At 40.0% G+C, this 12,492-nt stretch overlaps 1 protein-coding gene across 1 annotated transcript in view; it reads left to right on the top strand.

The window, feature by feature from the left end:
- The first annotated feature begins 321 nt into the window (after window positions 1–321).
- LOC129723843 (sialin) overlaps window positions 322–12,492 on the top strand; it is a 35,879-nt gene continuing 23,708 nt past the window's right edge. Inside the window, exon 1 of the mRNA XM_055678303.1 lies at window positions 322–848. Within this exon, the coding sequence (XP_055534278.1) occupies window positions 519–848 (330 nt within the window). The 5' untranslated portion in view covers window positions 322–518. The remainder of the gene's footprint in view (window positions 849–12,492) is intronic.

Raw genomic sequence — 12,492 nt, 5'->3', positions numbered from 1 at the left:
TTAGATCTGCCAGTCAAAACTCAACAGGAAAGACAGCTCTATTAAACTCACAAAGAAACGGAGAACCTGATGACGCGTAAATAGATTAACCCGTGCGCCGGGTTTCCTAGTGCAGTAGACACGTGATCAAGTGTATGCTGATGCCCCTCCGTCCGTACAAGTATCATTTGAGCGCACACGAAGACGCCGGCTTTATCAAATCTCGTCCGCCACCGTAGAAGCTGGATCATAAGCCACACGAAGCCAAGAGAATTAAGTAAAATAAGCACTAATTGTAGTACTATACGTGCAAGATCTATCACTTGCTGGCTCCATGATGAGAAGAGCTTTCAGTCGGCGATAAGGTTTCGACCAGTGAAAGACGCGAGAGATTCACTCTCGGGACAGAACGAATCGGTTGAATCTAAAACTGCAGCTGATCACGATGAGCAGCATTCAAAGAAAGTGACTTAATTAGTAAATAGTTAGAACTGTCCGTAATTGTATTTTTTCATTTTGGGACGAACTATCAGAACAAAATGGGCAACGAACCGAAAGTGAACGCACGAACAGTATTATGGTACTTAGTGTTTGTAGGATTCGCGGTCAACTACATGATCAGGATCAATATGAACATTACGATTGTCACCATGGTTAAGCTGACCGGAAGTAAGTCTAGTCGTAGTGGGAACGTGAACCTCACGGAGAACGTACCCCAACAGCAGCCAAAGCTGTACGCTTGTTTCGTGGACCAGAATGAGTCAAGCCTGGAGCAGCATAAGAGTGGTAAAATATCGGCACTAACCAGCAAACTGCGGAACTCGCCGAAGATTAAATCACCGGAAAAAATTTTACTGGATGCTTTGGAGGTAGTGCAATATTATGTCAATTAGTTTGAATATTATTTCAATTATCATATCGCTATTTTGGATCGGTTTTTGGTAACGACAAACTGTTAAAATGTGGGCATATTTGTTATACATTGAGAAAATTGTTTCAATTTTAACAAACTAATTTATTCATGTATTTTTGGTAAAAGGAGGAGAAATCTTATACTGTCAACTATTTTCAAATCTAGTCTGGTTGAGTCCATTTAGCGACCAAGTTTCCTTGAAAAACAATGGAACGAAAATTGGAACAGGTTACTCCTATTTATCTCTGCGTGTTTGTACCATTAAAAACGGCATTATAACTATATCAGTGAACACGGAACACTAACCACATATGGTTGTTCATTTCGACTAGGATAGATTTTTCAACAGTTCTAATATCGCATTAAAATGTAACGGTTGAACTGATAAGAATTGAATATCTCATACTTTTGGTTAAAGAAACAATAGATTGACTCTTTCATTAAATCCTGATTGTTTTTGAAGATCTATTTGCTTTTTTCCAGCTCGCCCAGAGTGTTTCAATTGGGCGTATTTCTGGCGAATTTGGCGGCTTGGCCAAAACAGAGTTTCACCAGACTAGCTTTTTCCAACTGCCTATACGACATCATCGCATTAACCGAGACTCAACTACAAGACCGTTTCCCATCAATTATTCGGCCCCGATTACGAGGTTATCCGATGCGATCGCGCCCCGCCTAAAGCAACTGTTGGATAAGATCTGTCAGCTGTACGTTGTGAGTTCACAGTTTTAAAACTTCGAAGCTAATTGTGGAGCAACGCAGAACAAATTTTGATGACTGTAGTACTCTCTTACCACAAATTTTCACATTTGTGAGGTGTACCTTTTACCCGATCGAACCACCGATGCCGATTTTTTCGATGAAATCCTGTGGTTTCAACCTCCCAGAATGGAAATGGTGCTCTCTTCAAATAACAGTTTTATGTATCTAGATCCTGAGGTACTCGATTGTTACAACTCAGCAACGTTACAGCAAATCTACGAAGTTCTCAATGAGAATGGTCGGATGTTTGATCTGTGTTTTGTGAGTATTGTCACAAACTTACGAGCTACCTGGGCACCTGTAAAACAAAGCAAAGCAAAAGCATCGCCTTGGTGCTACATTCCGATTCGGAACTTGACCTTCTGTTTGTTTATACACAGACTTCGCAGCCGACTGTTAAGTGTACAGGACAATTTCGGGGCTAGCGCTACGATCCTACTGACACTAACAGTCTCCCCCAAGCCGAGACTCGAACCTACATCGACTGGCTTGATGGGCCAGCATCGTACCTCGAGACTATCTGGGCACCTGTACTGTTAGTGAATTCTGTTCTTCATCACGCTCCGGCTTCACGGTAATCCTACGACTGATAATATTGACAACGTTCCAAATCTTGCCTATACCCAAGTTACACGGTTAGTCTAAAATGAGTATAGATAATTGTTCTATGACTTATTAGTAACTCAAAAAAGGCAAGGGGCGGAGCCAATATGAATCATAAACGGTTTTTCAATAAGAACGACACAAAAGTAGATCGATAGGGACAGCAAACGAAGCCATATTTTTGCACGCTTTCTTCACATTTTTCCTCAGAAAGGTTTGCCATTTCATAACGGAGAGATTAACGATTCAACAACGAGTCGAGATTATTAAAAATTCGGAGTCAGTGGCCTCAACTTTAAAAACGCTACGTCCAATTTATGGTCGTCATAATCGTCCTGCCAAACAACAATTGAGTGTCTAGTGGAACAATTTGAATCCACAGGCACAGTACACACGAAGGTATCATAGAGTTCAACGTAAAGGAATGGGAAGTGGTCTAGATCAGGTGGCATAGGCAACAACACATGTATTTTGTGGTGCTTAACCGAAAAGAAACAGTCTGTATTTATGCACATGCGTTCTTTATTGTCCACTCCACTCTCTAGCCGTGCTGGGTTGCCAGAAGAATTGTTCTGTCAGATCACCACATACCTGATTCAATAACAATGACAATATTATCACAGCTGCCTCCAAGTTGAAATCGTCGCTTTCTTCTGGACCTGACGCAACTCTTGTTATCGTATTGAAGATGTGTATTGAAGGCTTCCTATAACCACTGCGACACCTGTTTTGGTTATCACTGCGGGCTGGAACCTATCTTTGGAAGTCTGCTTTTGTCTTCCCGGTCTATAGAAAAAGATGATTAAAATAACATTTGATAATTATACAGAAATTTCGGTAATGTGTGCGGTGTCAACGCTGTTCGAACTAGTGGTAACGAACTCAGTTTTTTCCATTGCAAACCCTTATCTTTGATTAGGAACACGGATTCATGCCAAATAGGTCAACCACTACAAATTTGCTTTCTCTAACCTCCTTCGTCACCGAAGGATTTGAGAAGAACTGCCAAACAGATGTAACAACATACTGATTTGTATGCGGCTTTCGTCAAGATTAATCATAAAATCACCCTAGCTAAATTAAAAAAAAGGTATCGATGATTCACTTCAAAGGTGGTTTGAGCTTCATTTAACCAACCGCCAGCTCAGCGTGAATAGTCGGCTCCATTTACGGCGGCTCCATTTACGGCCACTTTAGGTATACTTCAGGGCAGTCACCTAGAACCTCTAATCTTTCTGCTCTATTTTAATGACGTCAATCATGCACTCGATGGACTGAGTTTATCGTTCGCTAATTAATTTAGAATTTACCGCAAAATTGGAGATGACGATGATACTCTTGGATCTCCAGCAGCAAATCGATGGAATCGGGCGGCATTAAATCCAATGGAATGTTTAGTGACTTTATGTTGCCGTAGAAAAGATACAATTAGGTTCGAATACAAAGTTGCTTGGGCTTCATCTTCCGCATGACCAGAAATTTAACAAACATCTTCTGCTTGAAAAGCCTGTACTGCTCGCTTGTCCGCTCAAATCTGGAGTATTGCTATTGAGTATTGGCATCGGCATGTTCCATTAAGACTACCAAGCTATCAAGAGATTTGCCCAAAACTGAACGCGGTCTAATCCAAACACCGCGCTTGAATCAAAGGCCGCACTAAGTTCCCAGATGTATGCTGTTTTTATTTGCATCAACCTTCGTTGTTAAAGTATGGGGAAAATTTTTGAAGAAATCACTACTGGCTACGGTGGGGACATAACAGGATTACTAAGCACCGGAAAACACAAAAATCTATTGGATCATATACCTACTCACTTTGTGGTATCTGTTTTGAGCATTATGATATCCATCTATAAAAGATTTATCTGTAAACCTGACAACCCTGACGCTGCCCTTAGTTTGCTGCTACCAGAATCGAAGTTTGTTTTGATTATGGAAAGGGTTGCCAAAACAGGAAGATTTAACTCTGGCTGTTGCTTACAGTGTCACGAAGAAAATAAAATCGATTCGGCAATAAAAAAGGGTTTTTGGTCTTAGAGCTGCGGTTCATAGTTCATACAAAAACCGATGTCAACCCTCTGCATGCTCGAAGGAATATACCTCGAGCATTAGTAGTATCCGATCTTCTGACAGGATATTGTGATGGCCTGAATTTTCTATGACCGCGTCATATTTTTTTGAAGAAACACTCTTGCTTGGATGCCATTCCGAAGACCACTTAACAGATTGTAACTAAATTTTGCACATGTAAACATTACACTTTAGACTAGTTTTACTTAAAATTTTAGCGATTTTTGCATGCAATAAAAAGTTTAACACAAAAGAAAGTTTTGCATATATTATGAGTACAATCTTTAGTCTATTTTAGTCGTCTTTACACGATCCTTCCCCTTTTGCGGGGAGGGGGTTTGGCTATGGCCGGTCAAAACATAGAAATCGCGCTTCAGCTATGAGACAGAATCATCGCGTCTTCGATAAAGTTAAATGCGATCCCCTCACCGCAAAAAGGAGATGATTATGTGAAGACAAATTGTTATTGTATCTTTGAGTATCGCTTACACTTTTAATATTACGTTAAACAGATTTCAAAAAAGGTAATTTAACGTCGAGATAAACCTATTTTATAATTGTAGGGGAACTGGGGCAAAATTGACATGTTGCTGACATTTTACGTAAATCAGGCACCTACCAATCCATTTCTGAGACTTTTCTACTCAATATAAGATATAATTTGACTACCACTTTTAGATTTTAGCGCATTACCATCAATAATCAGACATACTCGATATACATTTTTTTTTTTGCTTTGTGAAATATACTAAAACCATGCCAAAACCGGTTTCGTAGAATCACCGTTTTGAGCTCAGTTTACGTCCGAATTAAGATCTGTTTTTTTAAAGATGGGTAAAAAGCTGCTAATATGTGGACAAACTTTTAGAATTTTGATATTTGGTCTTACAATAAAATGGCGTCGAAAAAACGTCAAAAATTTCCTATCACTCAAAAATTTACAATGGCACCATTTGTTGCCCCTTAAGTTGAAATATGTTCAAACTCGGGGGAATTTAGTTTCGCATCAAACTTCATCAAAAAATCATACATAGAAGCCAAGTCAAAAAAATTGTTGCACTGTGAAATCACTACTAAACACTGAACGGACGTTTAAAATCACAGGAGCAGTATGCTTCCCATGCCTAGCTTTTCAAATTTTGCAATGTCCACTTGTTGATTCAGCTTGCCCAAAGGACCTGGGAGGCCAGTGTAAATAACATCTGTCTAACAATCTGAGCGTTAGGAGACTTGTGGCCGTTAATCGCTTAAGCATGGAACGTGTTTTAGGTGTTGTTCTTTTGAGATGTCTTGCTTACTGCTTGAAAAACAAGAAAGTGGGTACAAACGAGCAACAACGGCCAGCGACAGATAAACTTTGCAGCTTCCCAAGGACTGGTAGTCCGAAGTACAAGGCATTCACGAAACTACATGGAGATCACCTGACCAACGTACAACAAGCAGCTCTGTACTCCAAGGCTGTGTGGAGGAATAAGCGCAACAAGTCGAAGTGAGAAAACCAATAGCGGACAGCTAGATGTCAGCTAGGGAAAACGCACCGGCGACACTAGGAACGAAGGCGATAGGCAGAAACAACTGGTTTGAGGTGAAATGCGACGGGGTAGTGAATGAGAAGACTGAGGCGACCTACCTGTGCAAGTCAATGAAGGAGAACAAGGCCAAATATAAATGGGCACGGAACAGTATGACCACGATTCTCAGTCGAAATAAGCACCAGCAAGAGGATCGTGCACATAAGGAGCTCGAGCAACTGTTCCGTGCCAGCGATACGCGGAAATTCTGTAAGAAGGTTAACCAGTCACACAGAAGGATGCGAACCTTCTCACGGATGCCAGCGAGATGGTCAACAGGTGGAAGGACTACTTCGATGGACACCTAAATGGCGATACAGCAAGCAGAAGTGGAACAGGAACTATGAAGAACCCCACTAACAGATGACCGAGTACCAGCCCCCATTGATTATGAAGTTCCTTGTGAGATCGGGAAGCTGAAGAACAACAAATCCGCCGGCTGCCGAGGGAGCTTTTCAAGCATGAAAGGTAGGTGCAGGCAAGCGCACTACACTGGGTCTTTTCCTGGATGTGGGAGGAAGAAAGGTGCCAGACGGGTGGATGGAGCAGTCGTCTACCCGGCCTATACAAAAGGACGACAAACTGGAGTGGCGCAACTGCCACGATATCTCGCTCATAAGTGCCGCCTACAAAATACCCTCGCAGATCCTATGCCGTCTTCTGTCACTTTTAACCAAGAGATTCGTGGGTCAGTACCAAGCGGGCATTTTGGGAGCCAGTGCCTCAACGGACTAGATCTTTTCAATCCGACAGATCGCGAATACAACATGCCCACACATCATATCGTCATTGATTTCACCGCGGCGTATGGTACAGTCGATCGACAACACGACAACGGATTCCCGAAAAAACTGACACGATTTCTACTCAGAGATCGATTCTGCGGATAAATGTAAATATTCGAGTGCCGTGTCAAATAAATGATATGTGAAGAAAAAAATGTAAATACTCACGCAAAAACATTATTGCATTATAAAAATAATTTCGCTTTCATTAAATATTTGGAATACCAGCATTAAAGTAGTGGCGACGATGAAAATGGTCCGACATGGGAAGATGTTGCCACGCCAAATTTTGGGAAAAAACAATATCCAAAATATGGGCAGCGCAGCAAATATCTTAAAATAACAATATAGTTCACTCTCGAATTTCCCATATATTCCAGTGAAGACAGACAGGGAACACCCCCTCTTGTGATGAAAAAGGTAACTAAACTCATTGCACAGTGGTACAGTAAGGCAATTTAGGCGGACATAGGCTTTTCGTTGCGATTTTGGTTTGCGGTTTAAAGCCATAGTTTTTGTAAAAAGTTGTTTCTTATACATAGTCCTCTATTCATGTGCGAATGAAAATTAGGGTGGTCCTAAAATCAACGAAATAAAACATTCTTTGGCAAACTTGTAGACCAACTAATTCTAAGTAACTTTGTAAAAAAACTTTTTTGTAGACATGAAATTTGGTTTCCAAAAACAGTCTTTTCGCTCTATTTTTTCAATTCAAATTTAAAAACGAAGTTTTTTTCGGTAACTTTAATCAAAAATACGCAAATTTTGACGAAAAAACATTGTCGATATATTATACAGATGAAGAGTTTTCACTATTTCTATTTTAAAAATAGGCCCTTTTGATATATTGATGGCTCCGTTTAGGGCAAACATAAATAATATTATTTGGTATCATTTGATAGAACAAATGTTGCATAAATATTGTGAAGAAATACCGAAAGTTGCTTAAAATTAGTTGATCTACAACTGTGCCGATGAATGTATACATTTGTTCATGCAAATAAAAAGTTAGTTTTTTCATTTAGTCGATTTCAGGACCACCCTAATTTTCATTTGCACATAGAAAATATACTAAATATAAGAAACAAGTTCTTAGAAAAAAATTTTACTCTAAAACCACAAAATCGCATCGAGAAACTCGTGTCCGCCTACATTGCCTTACACGCTCATTATTTGTTACTCTAAAGTGAGTTAGATATGACCCATTTTTGAAAAAAGTGGAGATACCCTAATTTGAGTACTTTTACGGTTACTCACTTCTGAGTAAGGGCGTCATACGTCAAAAACTGATTAGAATCTACTCTGTTTATGCAAACCAGGCATTAACGAAAATGAGTACAAGTTACCCAGTTTGCCCAAATTTGGAAATTTGATGATTTCTGGTTTTTGTAAATCTGACTCAATAAATAAAATAAATTCAGAACAATCAAAATCATAGATTTATTTTTTATCGGAACATTATAAAAGTTTTAAATCATTCACGTGTCTTTATATAATGCGGCAACCAACCGGTTCACAGTTGCCCGTGAACTGTGGCTCATGTTTTTGTACAGTACGCACACCGGAAAATCCGTCATCAACCGTCACCAAACACTGCGAAGGATTTAAATTGTATCGATTGCATGTATTGGGCACTGTACATCGATACAAATGTTTCCGTTCATTATCACGAATAAAAGCCCGACCTAAAACGGCATCGCAGGACACACAACATGCGGTTGTTAATTTTGAAGAGATGTTTTTTATGTTTTCAAACCCTCTGCAATAATGATGTTGAGCTGAAATTGTTTTGGAATATTGTTACATGTTGTTTGTAATGTAATTGATTAGGAAATTATTGATTTGATGAAAGATCAAATACTTACTGCTAGCAAACGAATAAAAAGCGACACCAATTGTTCTTCAGAAACAGATAATATCGCTGTTGAAAACTTTTGACATATACATATACTCAGGGGTGAGTAAACATCATGGATAATAACTCAAAACTGAGTAAACATGGTAATTATGAAAATTTGGGTAAATGTTACTCAATTATCCAGTACCCGATAACTCACTTTTTGACATTTTGCATAAGAATACCAAACTGAGTAGATCCTAATCAAATTAGAGTTAAAATAAAGCAGCGTGTACTGTACCACTGTGCATTGTTGTTGAATTTCTGTGAGCGTGTGACATTGTCACACACGAAACTAAATTTACTCAATTTTAGATTTAGTTGACTCAATTTCATACTTTCACAGAAAAAAATATGTTGCAGATTTCGTGCGTATATTGTTTGTATGTAAAACTAACGCCATTCCGGGAGTTAAATATTGATAATATAATAGATGTAGCTTATCGTGGCACGAAGTAGAAATATTCAAATAATCAGGCCAAGACGTGTAAATGGTAAACTAATCCCAAGTTGCTATATACGTGGTTCCCTGTGTAACTTCACTAGCTCAGATCCATCACGGGAATCAACTTCGAAATGTGCGGCCGTCAAGCTCAAGCTCAATAATCAGGCCACGAAGTGTACAATTAAATGAATATTTCAATTACCTCGTGAAAAAAGATAAAAGGAGAAACCGCACAATGGTTGTCAATAGTCGTATATGGTTGTTGTGCAACTTTTAGCTTAGATAACATTGAATGTTCGTTCGTTCGTTTTCATCACTTGCAGATTTCCTTTAACCAGCATATTTATGTATTTACTAGCTGACCCGGCAAACTTCGTCTCGCCTATTTTTGTGTTTAGTTCAATAATTTTCAACATTCCAAATTCATTGATTTCTTGCGATTTGTTTTTATCGTTTGAAATTATTGGTTTTATCGGAATGACAACATCCTCGACTTTTGCCTTTAGTACATCACCTCTATTCCGAAAACACTCATATTGGGTGGTATTCAGTTATTTTCGTTGTTTTCCAGAAACTGAAAGTGGTCATCTTCGAATTCAATATGGTGTCCAGGGTCAATGCTTGGCTTCTATACATTATTTCGATTACGGAAATATTCATATGCAGTAGTATTCGGCTGTTTCTCAGAAGTTACCATCTTACAATTCAAAATGGTGTCTGGGGGCAATTTTTAGCTCCATGCATCATTCTGGTTAAAGAAACACTCATATTGGGTGGTATTTGGTCCCTTTAGGCTATTTTTTTTTGAGACAATTTCTGGCCCATGAGCGTCATTCTGGTTAAAGAAACACCAATAATAGGTGTTATTTAGTCATTTTCGGCTGTTCTACAGAAACCGGAAGTCACCATCTTAGAATTCAAAATGTTGTCTGTGGTCGATTCTAGCTCCTGTGTATCATTCTGGTATCGAAACATCTCATATTGGATGGAAATCGGCCGGTTGAAGAAATACCCATATTGGGTGTTATTTGGTTATTTTCGGCAGTTTTCCATTCACCGGAAGTCGTCAGTTTACAATTCATAATGTTATCTGGGGTCGATTTGTAGCTTCAGTGCATCATAACAATCCCGGAAATACCCATAATGAGTGTTATTTGGTCTTTTGCCACTGTTGTTTAGGAACCGGAAGTCGCCATATTGGATTTCAAAATGGCATTTGGAGACAATTTCTGGCCTCTGAGCATCATTCTGGTTAAAGAAACACCCATATTTAGTTGTTTTTGGGTCGTTTTCGGCAGTTTTCCAGTCACCAAAAGTCGCCATTTAACTACTCAAAATGTTGTCTAAGGTCGATTTGTGGTTTCAGTGCATCACCACGATTTCAGAAATACCCATATTGGATGGTATTTGGTCATATCTCGCTGTTTCTCGGAAACCGGAAGTCGCCATCTTGGATTTCAAAATGGTATTCAGAGACAATTTCTGGCCTCTGAGCGTCATTCTAGTTAAAGAAACATCCATATTGGTGGTATTTGGTCATTTTCCTCTTTTTTCCAATCACCGGAAGTCGCCATCTTACAATTCAAAATTTTGTCTGATTTTTCAAAAACCGGAAGTCGCCTTCTTGGATTTCAAACTGGCATTTCGAGACAATTTCTGGCCTCTGAGCGTCATTCTGGTTAAAAAAATATTAGGTGGTATTTGGTCATTTTCGGCAGTTTCCCAGTCACCGGAAGTCGCCATTTTACAACTCAAAATATTGTCGTTGGTCGACAAACGTACAAACCGTGGAACACCACCCATGGATTGCCTTATGCATAGGCGAACTTTATTATTATAAAATATTCGGCCGAGTCCACTTCACAATAAAATGTGAATTTTTTTCAGTGTACCCATTAGGGTAATATTAGTGTCAAAAGTTACTCTATTTCGCATGTCGTGTAGAACAAAATCAGAAGTGGCGCACCTAGCGGTCGAAAAGGTGACTAACGCTTCTGTCATTTCAATTTGTCTTCATAATTTCACGTAAGTGAACTATATTGGTATTTAATATATTTGAGCGCAGCGAAAGTTAAGATGGAAATTGAGCCAACTGCAGTCAGTGCGCGAGTGTCCCAGACGATTCTGCCGTCCGCTAACATACGGCTTCAAACCACATGACGGGCAATCATATTCCGGCCCCGATAGACTCTATACACCTATACCCGCAACCCGCCGTCAGTACGCGAGTGTCCTGAACCTTAGCCGCTCGTTTTAAGCGGTCTTGCCAACGTGCACAAAAGAAAATGCGCCGTGTGGAAGACACGATGCGTCTTCATGGAAGCGCAGCAGAAGGCGGCAGGCAACTGCCTTTTTTGCTAGAAAGCGAAGTTGAAGGGTTCTGGTTAGAAGGAGTCACAACGGAAGGCGCGATCACGCCTTCTAGTTTGCAAAGAGAATGCGTCATTACGCTGCGTGTATATTTGGGCCCTTAATTCGCCAATAAATTGCTTAAGTTTACAATCAAATAGTTGGTTGTTTCTTGCGTGAGCCAGCGCTGGGGTTTTTAGGTGGTGATCGATATAAAGCTACATTGGAAGGTAAGTTTTTCCTGCGTGCACTTTGCCGACCGTGAAAAATAGAGTGACGCCGGGTAATCGAATAGTAATAATCAAGGATGTTCTACGTGTGTGTTTCGGGGCTACCCTCGTGCCCCTTTGAATCGCGCAGAGAATTAAGACTATTCGACCTCCAATATCAGTGGTTTGTAGACAGCGATGAGCTGGTAGACGAGTTCGTGTATTTGGGAACTCTGGTGAACACCGACAAAAACACTAGTGAAGAGATCCAGAGATGCGTCCAGGCTGGAAATCTGCCCATTTTTCGCTTTGGAAGCTACTTCGATCGAACCGAGGGCTACGACTAGCGAACCTATACAATAGAGAAATGACAAGACACTCACCGTTAAGGCAACTGTCAACATCAAAACGGGCGAGTTGTATCATTTTGCATTGCCGTTATCCGTTTTGATGTTGACAGTTGCCTTAACGGTGAGTGTCTTGTCATTTCTCTAATGTATAGGTTCGCTAGCTACGACGCATGAAGTTGGCTGTGTAAAAAACGCTGAAAAAACCGGTAGTCCACTACGGAATCGAGATAACAACGCCGCTCGCAGAGGATTTTAACATTATTGGAGTTTTCGACAACAGAGAATGGCGAATGCGCACGACCCATGACCTGCACGCACTGCTTGGAGAAAACTTCATTGCCCACCTGGTGGAAGCCAATGAGAATCAATCAATTTTCAAGAATTACCCCATCTTTGTGGAATCATTTCACCGTTAAAAATGGTCGTGAAATAATTAAACGCAAAACGTCGCTTATTCCGTTTTCACTTCGGTGATATGACACTCATAATAACCCAGATTACACGGCAGATGTCACTTTGCGACGTTTTTCTCACTTAACTGTCGTGAGATGACAAAGTG

Source organism: Wyeomyia smithii, chromosome 2, assembly GCF_029784165.1.
Source record: "Wyeomyia smithii strain HCP4-BCI-WySm-NY-G18 chromosome 2, ASM2978416v1, whole genome shotgun sequence".
Classification (NCBI taxonomy): Eukaryota; Metazoa; Arthropoda; class Insecta; order Diptera; family Culicidae; genus Wyeomyia; species Wyeomyia smithii.
This window is presented reverse-complemented; position numbering and strand designations above follow the sequence as displayed.